General features: G+C 45.8%; 1 protein-coding gene across 4 annotated transcripts in view; it reads right to left on the reverse strand.

The window, feature by feature from the left end:
* The window catches only part of npepps (aminopeptidase puromycin sensitive), a 233,434-nt gene that overhangs the window by 94,567 nt on the left and 121,998 nt on the right, over window positions 1-16,869 (reverse strand). For all 4 annotated transcript variants that reach the window (XR_015073437.1, XM_085966184.1, XM_085966187.1 and 1 more), the window contains exon 10: window positions 3,903-4,067. Coding sequence is in view for 3 of the 4 variants with exons in the window: in XM_085966184.1 (XP_085822310.1) it covers window positions 3,903-4,067 (165 nt within the window). In the remaining variant the exon portion in view is untranslated. The remainder of the gene's footprint in view (window positions 1-3,902; window positions 4,068-16,869) is intronic.

The raw sequence follows: 16,869 nt of genomic DNA on the forward strand, positions 1-16,869 counted from the left end.
TTACTCCTCGGAGGAAACCAGAACATTTAGTCATAATTATGAAAACATCTATTTTAGCAGGGGGAAATTGAGTTTAGTTGAGGAAACAATGTTGAACAATGACATGCTTGACATAATTACCCTACGGCAACTGCTTATGCTTAAAAAAAAATTAAAACTGCTTTTAAAAAGCTCTCCTGCCACACCCCACCCACCCCCGCTCAAGCAATATCCCAGAAATGGATTTGTTTGAGGACCACAAGCGAGGCTGCATTGAGTACCAATAATAAGTCAGCACTCAATCTCCTGTATGCTGACACATTTCGGCCACATCGTCGTTGTTGAGCTAACAGGCGAGAATTTAATGATGGTTGTAGAATGATGCCAACCCGTTCAGTGATCAAGTATTTCAAAAGATTCAGATATACTTTTTGGCAGAATATTGCAGCTTATATTTTTCACTGGCTGCTTTTTGTGTTGAGTTTATGAATGTGGATAAAATTGCCTTTAATCTGTCTGCTTTCCTGATAGTCTGATATCCCAATGCGAAGGGGTGGAAAGTTTCCGGTAAATTTCTGGAAATTTTCCACGGGAAGTTTAGCTTGGGAATTTTGCCCAAAAAAGCACAATAGTATTGTTTTTTTTGTATTTTTCATTTTTTTTTCCCCCTCCCACAGGTCCTCTCTTAATAATTAAGATTCCATCTCTGTTAGTAATTTTAAGGAATTTCTTAATCAATATATGTTTATCTTCTTACTTGGCTTGTTTTAATAATTACAAGTTTTGTGTGTGACTGTGAACAAGTGTGTCCTGATTGGTTGGATGAGCGATTAGCTCCCTCTATTGGTGATGTAGCGTCATGCGTGCACAGGTCATGCTTCCATCACATGGAGCATCAGGAAAAATTTACTCACCTTGTTGCAATCGTGCTGATTGACTGCAGTTCGACACAGAGATGAATGCCCTTTATTTCTCTGCATAGAACAATGCCACGTTTACCGTCGGATGTGTGGAAGCATTTTACCCCAGGCATTAAAGATGGAAAGACTGTGTACATGTGCAAACACTGTAGAAAGCCATATTTAAAGAATGCCACAAAGATGCAGCAGCATTTATCCAAATGCAACAACTTCACTCAAAGCTCACAGCAGTCAGCCCAGAGTTCGTCTGCTTCCATTCAAGAAGATGATGGTTCACATTCAGCATCAGGCTCTTTATCATCAGCAACTCCTGGCCCACTTGGAAGGTTCTTTAATACAATGGATAACCATAGCCAGAAGAATGCAGATGAGTGCCTTGCTCGAGCTGTATATGCGACAGGCTCACCCCTCATGCTCACAGCCAGTGTGTACTGGAAGAGATTTTTCAATATTATTCGCCCTGCATACTGTCCTCCCACCAGACATGCTTTGTCTACTTATTTGCTGGAGGCTGAGTATAACAGAGTCCAAGGAAAGCTCAAAGAAACGATAGAGATGGCAGACTCTGTTGCAGTTATGGGTGGTCAAATGTACGAGGGGAGGGCATCATAAACTACATCGCCTCCACTCCTCTCCCAGTGTTCAAGAGCACAGACACGAAGGATGATAGACACACAGGCACATACATTGCTGATGAGCTGAAAGCGGTCATCAACGATCTTGGATCACAAAAGGTCTTTGCAGTAGTTACTGACAATGCTGCGAATATGAAGGCTGCTTGGGCTCAAGCTCATATTACGTCTATTGGGTGCACAGCTCATGGGCTCAACCTGCTCCTCAAGGACATCATGGGTTTGAGAACCATGGAAACACTGTACAAGAGAGGCAAGCAAGTTGTTAAGTATGTCAGGGGAAAACAGGTAGTTGCGGCAACCTACAACTCCAAGCAAACGACAAAGAACAAGAACACCACACTGAAGCTGCCCAGCAACACTAGATGGGGTGGCGTTGTCATAATGTACAACAGCCTTCTGGAGGGTAAGGAGTCGCTGCAAGAAATGGCAATATGCCAGTCTGGGGATATGGAAACCACCATCAAGAAAATACTGCTGGATGATGTGTTTTGGGAGAGAGTGGTTAGCAGCCTTAAACTACTCTCACCAGTAGCATCTGCAATTGCTCAGATTGAAAGAGATGATGTCTTGTCAGATGTTCGCAGGCTTTTTGCTGATTTAAAAGAACAAATCGGCATTGCCCTACCCACATCCCTGCTGCTCAAAGCAGAGAAGGCAATTGTTCAATTCATACAGACGCGTCAAGAATTTTGTGTCAAGCCGATTCATGCTGCAGCATACATGCTGGACCCAAAGCATGTTGGGAGACCAATACTTCCTGGAGAACAGGTCAACAGCGCTTACAGTGTGATTTCTACCCTCTCACGCCACCTCAATCTGGACGTGGGCAAAGTTCTGGGAAGTCTGGCAAAGTTCTCTACCAAGCAAGGTCTTTGGAATGGGGATGGGATATGGGAATCATGCAAGCATATCAGTGCACATACCTGGTGGAAGGGACTTTGTGCATCAGAGGCCCTGTCACCCATTCCATCAGTGATACTCCAAATCTCACCATCAGCGGCCTCTGAACGAAACTGGTCACTTTTTGGGAATACGCATACAAAGGTGCACAACAGACTGACTAACAAGAGAGTGGAGAAACTGGTGGCTATCCAGGCGAACCTACAACTTATTGAGCCAGATACAGAAGTGTCCACCACACAGCTAGACAGTGACACAGAGGAGGAAATGGACACGTCAGAGCCAGAGTCAGAGAATCAGGAGGAGCAATGATGAGTAGAAGACTCATGGGTAGAAGACTCAAAGGAACAAAATAAGGACAAATTACAGACTAAATAAGCAGACGCTCTTTTTATTTTAGATGGGTCTTTTTTGTGGGGGTTCAATAAAGTTCAAAATTATAGCCAAAATAAAGTTTTGAAAGCCTGTTTTAATTTGGATGGAACAGTATGTCTATTTTGATGACAAAGATAATATAAGGGTCAGAGACAAAAACCATCAGTGTGCAAAAAAACTCAAAATTCCAATAAATTCCCAAAAAAACTCCAATGGAAAGTTTCCTCTTTTAAAAATTCCCAGAATTTTGCAACCCTAATCCCAATTATTATTTCAGCAAAGGCACTAATTTTGCAGCAGAAAATTACTTATTTAGTGCTATCGGAACCAAGGTGCAGCGGATATGCAACAAGACCAGAAATGTGAACATAAGAGATTTCTCCAATTAAATCCCCAGTCAAAGAAACATTGCCCTAAAGCACTACATTTCAATTAAATTAATGTTTGTTACTGTACAGCAGAACGCAATATTGATGTACTGCTACAGTCATGGGAGAGGCGCTTTGCACTGCTTGGGGAGAGATTTGTACTAAAGTATACCTGAAGTGAATAATTGATCCAGGACAACCAAAACACCGCAACTGGGTTCAGTGTCCCCAGGCTAGGAATCGGGTCAGGATTTTCACATCTGATCACTATTCAGTGACCTCAGCAGGAAAGTGCATGTATATGTACTTTGGATGAGTGTAGGAGTGGCCACAATCACAATACTTTCCCATAGTCAAATGGATTGCCGACATTCACCGTCTAAGCTTACAGAATGGCCAGTTAAGCAACATACTGCAAAGACTGCTGATGCCCTAACATCAGCACCTTCAGCCAAGATTTTTTTTGGGGGGGGGGGGGGGAAGAAAAGCAACAAAAAAAATAAAAAAGTAAAAAGAACCATTAATCCCATGGACCACATAAACAGAGTTAAGCTACACAGGTCATAGAATGCACCTTTCAACAAATGTTTTTCATTAAATACAGATTTTAAGACCCATGTTACAATGATGAGAGTTTGTGGCTGGGTGCGGGATACAATATCAAAGCATTCTTGGATCTCCACATGACGTGCAAGGGCTCGGGGCAGGGGAAGGAATTGCCTTACCTCAATTGGATGACTGCTGTCAAGAGCATCAAGTTCCAGTGCTCGTGTGTAGTCGGCAGATACAAACTGGGTCCAGATGTCATATTCTGGGAAGCAGTGGTCAACACAGAGATACTCAATCCAGGAAGCAAAGCCTTCATTCAACCACAGATGGGTCCACCACTCCTGCAACCGCAGACACAACATTTGAATACACCAATTTGCTTTTAAAATACACCACATACATTTTTAATAGCCTTCCCAAGGATGACATTATGGTTGCAGCTACCCTTCCACTTTTGCAGCTGTGAGGAGGCTTCAATTTAGGGTTATGAAAGCTGCAGGACTTTGGAACACTAAAACCAAACGACATGAGGCCCCTTTGATAAGGTCATCTTGTATTGCTTCGGCTTGGGCTCAGACTCACGTGCAGTAAAGCTGCGTTTAAAAAGCACCGGGGATCCACCAAAGCCTCTGGGATAAACTTACTGCAGAGAGCATTTTTGAACATTATGAAAAACAGACAATTCCCTTGTTCTCAAAACGAAAAATGCATCCGCCAGAGACAGCAGCTCTGAGCAAGCCTGTAACCATGCATGCAGAGAGCTCTCTCCTGCTGGGCACTGTGAAATTCACAGCCCACACTAAAGCATAGATCTTGCTTGCTGTACTTGCTACACTCTAGACTAACAGTTTCAGACCAGTGGTTGACTCAAAGTCCTCAGGGCAACTAGGGATGGGCAATAAATATTGGTTTACTAGAGTCATCAATATCCCAAGAATAAAAATTACTGTAGCCATACATACATTTCTAATTAACGCCAAAGTAATTCCTCCACTCATTTATAAAACAAATGGATCAGGGTACACGTGTTCATTTCTCGTATCCAGACCACAGCCTTCCTTTAAGTTTCGCTTTAGTCTATCCATAGAACTCTACGCTTTGAAGCACGCCCATTTCACTCTCGAGGAATATATTCATTCTGTACTATGTGCATCTCATTATTTGTAGATTTCCGACTGTTGATCTGTTGGCTAACCTTTCTGCCCAGTTAATTTGGGCCAGATCCCCTTTCATCTCAATGAACGTTGCTCTTTTCCAGTCTAGCGACCGTATCTTTGATTCATCATTGTCCTTTTCTATTCTTGCATTGAACCCGATTATGTTGTGGTCACTATTTCCCAATTGGTGCTCTACTGTTAGTTGCCCATTTCAATTCCCAAAACCCAAATCAAGCAATTACATCTTTCCTTGTTGGACTAGAAACATTAATCTAGGAAGCAGAGCTGCATATGCTACAAAAATCTTCCGCACTTTGACCAGAGACATTACCTTTATTCGAGTTTATCTTCAAATAGTCAGAATCACCCAAAATGATTGCCTTTTGCTCTTACACATTTATCCGAACTATCTGCAGAACTCCACATCTATCTCATCTCCAGTGTTTGGTGGCCTGTAATAAGAACATAATAGGAGCAGGAGTCGGCCATTTGGCCCCTCGAGCCTGCTCCGCCATTCAATAAGATCATGGCCGATCTTCGACCTCATCTACTCTTTCCTGCACTATCCCCATATCCCTCGATTCCCTTAATAGTCAAAAATCTAGCGATCTCTGTCTTGAATATACTCAATGACTGAGCCTCCACAGCCCTCTGGGGTAGAGAATTCCAAAGATTCACCACCCTCCGAGTGAAGAAATTTCTCATCTCAGTCCTAAATGGCCGACCCCTTATTGTGAGACTGTGACCCCTGGTTCTAGACTCCCAAGCCAGGGGAAACATCCTCCCTGCATCTACCCTGTCAAGCCCTGTAAGAATTTTGTATGTTTCAATAAGATCACCCCTCATTCTTCTAAACTCCAGAGAATATAGGCCTAGTCTACACAATCTCTTCTCATAGGACAATCCCCCCATCCCAGGAATCAGTCTGGTGAACCTTCATTGCACTCCCTCTATGGCAAGTATATCCTTCCTTAGGTAAGACAGCCAAAACTGTACACAATGCTCCAGGTGTGGTCTCACCAGGAGCCTATATAATTGCAGTACAACATCTTTACTCTTATACTCAAATCCTCTTGTAATAAAGGCCAAAATACCATTTGCTTTCCTAATTGCTTGCTGTACCTGCATGTTAACTTTCAGTGATTCCTGTACAAGGACACCCAGGTCCCTCTGAACACCAACATTTCCCAATCTCTCTCCATTTAAAAAATACTCTGCTTTTCTATTTTTCCTACCAAAGTGGATAACTTCACATTTCTACACATTATATTCCATTTGCCATGTTCTTGCCCACTCACTTAGCCTGTCTATATCCCCTTGAAGCCTCCTTGCATCCTCCTCACAACCTACATTCCCACCCAGCTTTGTAATATACACCGAGAATTGTACCATTTCCTTTCCTATTTCTTAGCTCTATCCATATGGATTCTGCTTTAACACAAGCCCCAGGACATTCTTACACTCGTGTTGTATAGAATCCTTCCCTAACACAGCCACCTTCCCTTCCCCTTCATATCTCTCCTGAAAATGTTATAACTAGGAATATTAAGTTCCCAGTTCTGCTCAAACCTAAACCACGTCTCCATTATAGCTGTGATATCCTATCCCTGTATGTTATTAATGCTCCACTGAGACACATTTATTTTTCACTCACTGATTAAAATAAGACAAACATAAATACACCCATGACATTTCTCAGCAGAGGAAACCTAATTCTAGTTCTCGAAGGATTAAGACATCAAATGAAAAATTGTTCCATATCCTTGGTAAAAGGTGCTCTAGACATAATCCTATCTGCATTTCACTTGTTCTGTCAAAACTGCAGAATCTAATTCATCATCTGTAAGCGGTGCAGCCTGGCTATTGCATGACCCTTACAGCTTTGGACCGAGATCTGTAATAAACCCAGGCAGGTGAGATTAACATCCTGACATAATGAGGCACAGGAGTAATCGCACTAAAAAGGAGCTTGGGAAGTCTCAACCTAATTTTCAGTGGACACGAGATCAGTAAAAATTTGTACCCCCCAATCATAGCTAGCATTAACAAAATATTTCAAACATTAAGGTGGGGAAAATATGCTAATTTAACCTCATTATTGTTGAATCCGTGTGTTAATGGAGACACGGAATGCAGGAGCTGATTTAACAAGTGTTTACTGAACAAAGTCTGAAGGTGAACTAACTATACAGGACGCTATACAGGCTTATACACCCAAGTGGTCACTATCGGTACTACAGTACACAGGGGCCTCAAAAAAAAACATAGTTCCTCTTAAAGGTACATACACTACAATTCCTCCCCTTTTAGATAAATAGTACATAACATTTTAAGTAATCATTAAATAACATTTTTACAAGAACAATAATCTACACATTTGCTGAAGTTTAATCAATTACAAATTCAGTCTCTCTGGAGGCTTCCTGACTCGGTCCAGATAACGCCTCGGTGGTGTAGTAGGTTCTTTTGGCAAGGTCGATTTGGCTTGAATGCCAATGTCAGGTTCATCTGGTTCCAGTATCACCGGATCGGAGGTAGATACTATGGGTATCTCTGCTTCATCACTAGGCGTATAGAGTTGTGGTGTAGGTTGTCCCTTTTCGGATGACTATGATCTAGTCAGCATGGCGCCTTATTATGCTTTCTCCAATGTCCACGGTATACATCAGCGGTCCTAGTCGTGTGCAAATAACTCCAGGCTGCCATTTCTCGGTACGGTAGTCCCGGGCCAAAACTTGTTGACCTATCTGGAAGGTTCTAGTTGGCCTTTCATTCATGCTTTGAAATTGCCGGTTCTCTACGTCCCTTCTGATGTTTGGCTTCATCAAATCCAGCCGGCATCTTAGTCTTCTATTGAAAAACATCATGGCGGGGGTTTGGTTTGTAACCACGTGTTGCATTCCTGTACGCAAACAAGAAGTTATCTACCTTATGTTGTAGATTTATGTCTTCATTACCCATGGCCTTTATGGCCTTCTTGAAGGTCTGGACAAACCTTTCAGCTAATCCATTGGTGGCGGGATGGTATGGGGCGGACGTGTAGTGCTTAACCCCATTGTTTTTTAAGAACTTCCTGAATTCTTCGGATACAAATTGCGGTCCATTATCAGAACAAATCTGTTCAGGCAGCCCATTCCTGGCGAATATGGTCCTTAATACTGTGATGGTTTTTTCCGAGGTGGTGGAGGACATCTTTATTACCTCCGGCCACTTGGAGCGTGCATCCACCGTCATTAAGAACATTGAGTCCATAAATGGACCAGCAAAGTCGATATGTACCCTTTGCCATGGAGATGAGGGCCACTCCCATGGATGTTGAGGGGCTTGTGGTGGGGCATTTTGGACCTTCTGGCATCCTAGACAGCTCTTGGTCATTTCTTCGATGTCTCCATCGATACCTGGCCACCACACAAACGCGCTGGCTAAGTTCTTCATTTTCACTCCACCCAGATGCCCCTCGTGAAGCTCCTTTAGCACTTTATCCTGGAGTTTGGGTGGAATCACCACTCTGGATCCACACATCAAGGTTCCTCGGCACACTGACCGCTGTTCTCTTCTTTGCGAGAATGCTGGCAACAGTGGTTCGCCATGTGCTGGCCATCCCTTCACCGTTAAATCGTAGACTCGAGAGAGAGAGAGTCGGGTCATTTCTCGTTTCCTTTTCAAATGGTAGAATTTGTTACTGGTAGACATTCCACTATGGTCGAGTGGAACATCTCCACTGGGTCCACTGTAGGCGCCTCTTCTACCGTTGGCAATGGTAGGCGCGATAACCCGTCAGCATTCCCATGCTGTTTTGATCCTTTGTATTCTATGTCATATTGGTGTGCCCCTAGGAAAAGGGACCACCTCTGTAGCCTTTGCGCTGTCATAATGGGAACGCCCTTTTTAGGGTTGAATATGGAGACGAGGGGTTGATGGTCAGTCAACAAGGTAAATTTTTGTCCGTGTAGGTAATGGTTGAATTTCTTCACCCCCCCACACCAGGCCGAGTGCCTCCCTGTCAATCTGGGCATAGTTACGCTCAGCTGAGTTCAATGAGCGTGACGCAAAAGCTATCGGCCGCTCCGAGCCATCAGGGAATCTATGCGATAATACCGCTCCCACGCCGTAAGGGGATGCATCGCACGCCAGTCTGATTGGCAGTGATGGGTTGTAATGAGCCAACACTTCCTTGGACGTGATCAAGCCTTTGCATTTATGGAAGGCACGTTTACAGTCTTCGCTCCATTTCCAAACTACTCCCGTTTGTAGCAGTGCGTTAAGAGGGTGCAGAACCATTGACAAGTTCGGTAAAAATTTATGATAGTAATTTATTAATCCCAGGAACGACCTTAATTGAGAGACATTTTCAGGCGCGGGGGCTTTTACGACCGCTTCAATTTTTTCAGGTGACTTATGCAACCCTTCTTCGTTAATGACATGGCCACAATATGATATTTGTTTCTGGAAAAATTCGCATTTGGGGCGATTTGCTCGTAGGCCCCGTTCTCTCAGCCTCGTGAGCACCTGCTCCAAATTGGCAAGTTGCTCGTTGTCGTTTTCTCCTGTTACAAGGATGTCGTCTAAGTAGCATTGAGTCCCCGGAATCCCTTGCAGGACTTGTTCCATAGCTCTTTGCCAGATAGCTGGAGCTGATGCTACTCCGAAAACCAGTCGATTGTACTGGTACAGGCCTTTGTGTGTGTTTATCGTGAGATACTTTTTAGAGGCCTCCTCAACCTCCATCTGTAGATATGCCTGTGCCAAGTCAATTTTGGTGAAACGCTTCCCTCCGGATAGTGAGGCAAAAATATCTTCTATCCTCGGAAGAGGATACTGTACCGTGTGAAGGACCGGGTTTACAGTCACCTTGAAGTCCCCACAGATGCGAATTTTTCTCTGTTCTTCAGATTTATCATTATTCAACGTTTTCTTAATGACCGGGACGATGGGTGTTGCCCACTCGCTCCAATCGACCTTGGATAACACGCCTGCTTTTTCCAAATTCTCCAGCTCTGCCTTGACTGCTGGACGAATTGCATATGGCACCGGCCTTGCCTTAAAAAACTTGGGAATTGCCGCATCTTCCACTTTTATTGAGGCCGTGGCGCCTTTCAGGGTTCCTAGTTCCTGTTGAAACACTTCTTTGGCGTTAGCCAAGATTTCTTTTAATCGTCCAGGTATGACGTCATCATCATTTTTTTTCTTACTGGTCACCGTCAGTGCCTGAATGGAGTGCCAGTCTAAACGTATCTTTCTGATCCATTCACGTCCCAACAACGGTGGACCACCATCTTGCAGAACGTATAAATACAACTTCGGTATTTCCTTGCCGTTGTATACAACAGGCACCCTTATTTTCCCTCTGGGGTATACTTACTGCACCGTATATGTCTTCAAGATAATGGATGTGTCTTTCAAAGGTATATGCGGAAATAGCCGCTCGTAATCCCGTCGACTTATGACGGTCAGAGCTGATCCTGTATCTAGCTCCATTTTAACTGGGGACCCCGCTATCGTGAGGGTAACCCAAATGGTCTGGTAATCTTCTTTGGCAATTACATTATGTAATTTGAGACAGCTTAGTCTCTTGTTTCCGAAGTCGCTATCGCTCTCCTGGTCTTCGGAGCTACAGTCCGTCATCATTTGTACCTTTCTGTACTTTTCCTTATTGACCTTTTTACTGTCAGCGGATTTTTTTCCAGATCTGCATACACGTGCAATGTGTCCCATCTTTCCACATTGCCTGCATGCTGTCCTTGAACCAGCAGTCCCTCTGGTCATGGGTGGATCTGCCGCAGCGATAACATCTCTCGAAACCCCGTGTCATTTCATGGGTGCCGAAGTCCTGTGTCTTTTGCTGTATCTCTGCAGCTCCTCTTGCTGCTGCTTCGTATGATACAGCCACACTGAAAGCCTTGTCCAGTGTCAAATCTTTCTCAGAAAGTAGTCTTTTCTGTGTTCCTTCGCTTAGGAGACCGCAGACGAATTTGTCTCGTAGAGAATCTGCCAGTCCTGCCCCGAATTGGCAGTGCTTTGACAGCTTTCGTAATTCGGTGAGGTAATCAGCGTTACTTTCATCCTTGTGCTGATTCCTCCTGAAGAATTTGAATCGTTCTGCTATCAGCAGCGGTGTTGGGTTTAAGTGCTCCTGTAGGGTATCAACAATCTCCTTAAAATTCTTGTCCATCGGTTTGGCTGGAGTGATCAAGTTTCGTAACAGCCCGTATGTCCTTGCGCCCATCAGATTGAGAAGTACCGATGCCTTATCATCCGCTACTTCATTCGCCTTGCAATATACCTCCACTCTTTCCACATGTGGTCCAATCCTCTATATCACTATCGAAAGCAGTAATATTGCCAGTCTTAGGCATCCTGAAAATCAAAAATGGCGCCTCCCGCGCTTTTCCTTCTTCCCTGCCAAGTCAAGATGGCGCCTCCCGCGCTTTCCCGCCGCTGCTGTTTTCCGCGGTTCCCGTTGCGACCTGCAGCTTTTCGCGGTATTTCTATTTTTTTATTTGCACATATATTTTAAACAGTTTCTCCGTCACTTGGAGTATCATTCCCGTCGGACCCTCTGGGACTTTCCCCTCCCTCTGCTCAGTCCGAACGCCGACCTGCTTTGCAGCACCGGCCGTCTCCTGAGTGCTCCACCCTCTGACTCTGTTTGCTTCTGCTTTCCGACTTGCTGCCCGGCCCCGCTGCAGAGCCACCCGATCGAGCCCCAACCCGCCGCCCAGGAAGGATCAGTGCACTACCTGCCACCAGCCCATTTAGCTGGTGAAACCACAGTTTTTTTTTCTTTCTTCTACCTTCGTCTGAGGAATCGATCTCCTTGAGGTGCTGCCAAATTGCAGTTAAGTTCGTTTCTAACTCGTCGCCACTGTTGAATCCATGTGTTAATGGAGACACGGAATGCAGGAGTTGATTTAACAAGTGTTTACTGAACAAAGTCTGGAGGTGAACTAACTATATAAGACGCTATACAGGCTTATATACCTGAGTGGTCACTACCAGTACTACAGTACACAGGGGCCTCAAAAAAACATAGTTCCTCTTAAAGGTACATACACTACAATTATTAACTGAAAGCAGAACACCAAGATCCTCAGCATCTGGGCTCTACAAGAATTAAATAGATGAATTCAAAAGAATAAAACTCAAAAGGAGGACTCCAATGCAACTCACACCCAATTTCAGGAACCCTATACCGAATTTAAAGACTCAGAATGGAAAAGAAAACAGGCGCTGTAATGATGTCTTCAGGCATTTTTCGTTGCTGTGCCAGTCTTGGGAGAGTGGCATTATACCAACCTCCCAACGCCCTCTCGTTATCGACTCTCAGCCATTGAAAACAGTTTCTCTTTATTTACTCTAACTAAATCCTTTATGATTTTAAACACCTATCAAATCTCCTCTTAGCCTTCTCTGCTCCAAGGAGAACAACCCCAACTTCTCCAGTCTATCCACACAACTGTAAACTATTTTTATGAAGGCAAATGATGAAATGCTACCAGGAAACTAAAGTTGAAATAAACCTTCTTTTCCACTGGTTGTCACAATTGGGCCTCGGAGTTTCAGTGACGGACTGGGTTATATGGTGAAAGGGACAGGAGAGCTAGGGTTGCCGACTCTGCTTGGACATATTCCAGGAGCTTTCATCATATAACCTCCAACCACCCCACCCTCACGCCATTGGTCACCCGACACGTCCAGCCTCGCGGTGCACGGTCTTCCCAATTGGGAAGTGAGGAAACTCTCAGTTACCCAACCGTATGAATCTTGACTGTCAGTCAAACAGTCTTTATTCCCATATAGTTCATAAACAAATGTGTTTAAAGACATTTTTAAAAAGCACCCTTTCTTTGAGCCCTTATGAATTTTCTGGTGGGTCACTCGCAGCAGTGTCCTGGAGATTAACCTTTCATTCCTGGAGACTCCAGGGCAATCCTGGAGGGTTGGCAACCCTAAGGAGAGGCTCCATGAGTGATGACTCAATAATTCTACAATGTTCCAGGTCAATAACCAGTCCAACTGACCAGCATGGGAGATGGAGATCAAATCCCAAATGAAACTTATATTTGCACGTCTTCGCCCAGCAAACAAGTTGCAAATTTTGGAGGGCTTATCAGTAGCACAGAAGTGAATTATTAGTTTTTGACGGACGGACGGGGGGGGGGGGGGGGGGGCGGAGGGGAGAGAAGAGAGGCAGAAGAGGAATGAGAGAGTTGTCCTGCACTACATCAATGAAACACAGATCAGTGGGATGTACTATCCCTAACAATACCAAATGTTGGGGCTTACATAGGATATCTTCTTAGGCAGTCCCTTGGAACCGAAGATGACTTGCTTCCACATTAAAAATGAGTTCCCAGGTGACTGATGAGTCCAATGCGGGACCTACAGTCTCTGTCACACGTGGGGCAGACGGTGGTTGAAGTGGCGGGTGGGTGGGGTGCTTGGGTTGACGTGCGCTCCTTGCAATGCTTGCGCTTGGCTTCCGCTAGCTCCCGGCGAAGAGACTCGAGGTGTTCAGCACCTTCCCAGATGCTTCTCCTCCACTTTTTGCAGTCTTGGGCCAGGGATTCCCAGGTGTCGGTGGGGATGTTACACTTTTTCAAGGAGGCTTTGAGGGTGTCCTTGAAGCGTTTCCTCTGCCCACCTGGGGCTCTCTTGCTGTGCCGGAGCTCCGAGTAGAGCGCTTGTTTTGGGAGTCTTGTATCGGGCATGCGGACAATGTGACCCATCCATCGGAGCTGATTGAGCGTGGTCAAAGCTTCAATGCTGGGGATGTTGGCCTGAGCAAGAACAATGACGTTGGTGCGCCTATCCTGCCAATGGATTTGCAGGACCTTGGGGAGGCAGCGTTGGTGGTACCTCTCCAGTGCTTTGAGGTGCCTGCTGTACATGTTTCCATGTCTCTGAGGCATACAGCAGGGCGGGTATCACTGCTGCTCTATACACCATGAGCTTAGTGGCGGGTTTGAGGTCCTAGTCTTCAAACACTCTCTTCCTCAGGCAACCGAAGACTGCACTGGCACACTGAAGGCAGTGTTGGACTTCGTCGTCTGCCCTTGACAGTAGGCTCCCGAGGTATAGAAAGTGGTCTACGTTGTCCAAGACCTTGTCGTGGATTTTGATAATCGGGGGGCAGTAGTGTGTGGCAGGGGCAGGTTGGTAGAGTGCCTTTGCCTTTACGGATGTTTAGTGTAAGGCCCGTGCTCTCGTACGCTTCGGTGAAGGTGTTAACGATGGTTTGGAGTTCGACCTCCAAGTGAGCGCAGGCGCAAGCGTCGTCTGCATACTGTAATTCGACGACAGAGGATGGGACGACCTTGGATCTGGACTGGAGGCGACGGAGGTTGAACAGTTTCCAGTTTGTTCTTTAACTTAGCTCCACTCCAGTGGGGAGCTTACTGAGGGTGAGATGGAGCATTGCAGCAAGGAAGTTCGAGAAGAGCGTTGGTGCGATGACACTGCCTTGCTTGACCCAGATTCGTACGTGAATTGCGTCTGTGGTGGAACCGTTGGTCAAGATCACGGCTTGCATGTCGTCGTGAAGCAGGCGGAGGATGGTGACAAACTTTTGAGGGCAGCCGAATTTGAGTACACTACTCCATAATCCCTCACGGTTGACAGTGTCAAAGGCCTTTGTGAGATCAAAGGATGCCATGTACAGCGGTTGGTGCTGTTCCCTGCATTTCTCTTGTAATTGACGTGCGGTGAAGATCATGTCCATTGTGCCCCTTAGTGGGCGGAATCCACACTGCGACTCAGGGAGGAGCTCTTTGGCCACTGGGAGAAGGCGTGAGGAGGATTCTTGCAATGACTTTCCCTGTGGCACACAGCAGGGAAACTCCTCTGTAATTACCGCAATCGGACTAGTCACCTTTCTTGAAGATGGTCACGATTACGGCGTCTCTGATATCCTCTGGCATGCTCTCCTCCTTCCAGATAAGAGAAATGAGTTCATGAATTCACGCCAGTAGTGCTTCTCCGCCATGCATTAGTGCCTCGGCGGGGATTCCATCTGTTCCTGAGGCCTTGTTGTTCTTCAGTTGTCGGATGGCCTTTTCAACCTCATGCCAGGCTGGGGTTGAGCTGAGATGGTGGTGGGTAGCATGCTGTGGGATGGAGTTGAGGACATTCGCGTCGAAGACAGAGTCGCAGTTAAGGAGATCTTCGAAGTGCTCCTTCCAACGGGCACTGACTGCCTCTCTGTCCTTGAGGAGCACCTCTCCGCTCTTGGCCCGCAGTGGGGTAAGGCCTTGGGTGCTTGGGCCGTAGATGGTCTTGACTGCGCTAAAGAATCCACGCACGTCGTGGTTGTCGGCTAGCTGCTGGATCTCCTGTGTTTTCTCCATCCACCATCTGTTCTTTAGGTTGCGAGTTTTTTGTTGGACCTCGGCCTTCAGGCGTCTGTAGAGCTGCTTTCTTGCTCTCGAGTTGTGTTGCTGTTTCCAGATCAGGAATGCCTTGCGCTTGCGATTAGCTACTGGATCTCCTGGTCATTCTCGTCGAAACAGTCTTGGTGTTTCCTGGTCAAGTGACCGAGCGTCTCTTCACAGGTGCTGATTATGGAGGCCTTGAGTGCAGATCAGGCGCTGTGGGCACTCTGTGTCTCTGCATCACGGAGTCGTCAGGTTGTTTGAGGCGGCGCAGGCTGAATAGGGCTTTCTTAGCGGGGTCTTTGAGTGCTCCAGCATTCATTTTCCTGCGGCATTGTTTCTGTTGCCGCCGCTGTTTTGGGGCTACATTGGTGGAGATGACAGAGCGGGTCTGTCCAGCAGTCATCAGCTCCTGTCATGGTGCGGGTGATGCGGACATCCTTGCGGTCCCTCGCTCAGACGATGACGTAGTCCAGCAGATGCCAGTGCTTGGAGCGAGGCACAGAAACAGGCCATTCGGTCCAACCAGTCCATGCCGGCGTTTATGCTCCACTTGAACCTCATCCCATCGTTCCTCGAACTACCAGCATAACCCTCTATTCCCTTCTCCCTCATATGCTTACAGAAACATACATAGAAAACATAGAAGATAGGAGCAGGAGTAGGCCATTCAGCCCCCTCGAGCCTGCTCTGCCATTCAATGAGATCATGGCTGATCATCCAAATTCAGTACCCTGTTCCTGCCTTCTCTCCATATCCCTTTCGCCTTAAGAAATATATCCAACTCCTTCTTGAATATATTTTATGAATTGGCCTCTACTGCCTTCTTTGGCAGAGAATTCTACAGGTTCACCACTCTCTGGGTGAAGAAATTCCTCCTCATCTCTGTCCTAAATGGCTTACCCCTTATCCTTAGACTGTGACCCCTGGTTCTGGACTCCCCGACCATCAGGAACATCCTTCCAGCATCTAGTCTGTCTAGTCCTGTTAGAATTTTATAAGTTTCGATGAGATCCCCACTCATTCTTCTAAACTCCAGCAAGTACAAGCCCAATCGACCCAATCTCTCCTCATACGTCATTCTTGGCATCCCAGGTATCAGTCTGGTGAATCTTCGCTGCACTCCTTCCATGGCAAGAACATCCTTCCTCAGATAAGGCGACCAAAACTGCACACAATACTCAAGGTGTGGTCTCACCAAGGCCTTGTACAACTGCAGCAAGACATCCTTGTTCCTGTACTCAAACCCTCTCGCTACAAAGGCCAACATACCATTTGCCTTCTTAACCACCTGCTGCACCTGCATGCTTACTTTCAGCAACTGGTGCACAAGGATGCCCAGGTGTCGTTGCACTTCCCCCTTCTCCCAATCTATTGCCATTTAGATAATAATCTGCCTTCCTGTTTTTGACACCAAAGTGGATAACCTTGCATTTATCCATGTTATATTGCATCTGCCATGCTTCTGCCCAATCACCCAACCTGTCCAAATCATACTGGAGTTTCTCGGCATCCTCCTCACAGCACACACGCCCACCCAGCTTTGTGTCGTCTGCAAACTTAGAGATATTACATCTAGTTCCCTCATCCAGATCATTTATATTGTGAATAGCTGG

The sequence above is a fragment of the Somniosus microcephalus genome, chromosome 24 (assembly GCF_052327205.1).
Source record: "Somniosus microcephalus isolate GS21.2 chromosome 24, FLI_Smic_1.0, whole genome shotgun sequence".
In the NCBI taxonomy this organism is placed as follows: domain Eukaryota; kingdom Metazoa; phylum Chordata; class Chondrichthyes; order Squaliformes; family Somniosidae; genus Somniosus; species Somniosus microcephalus.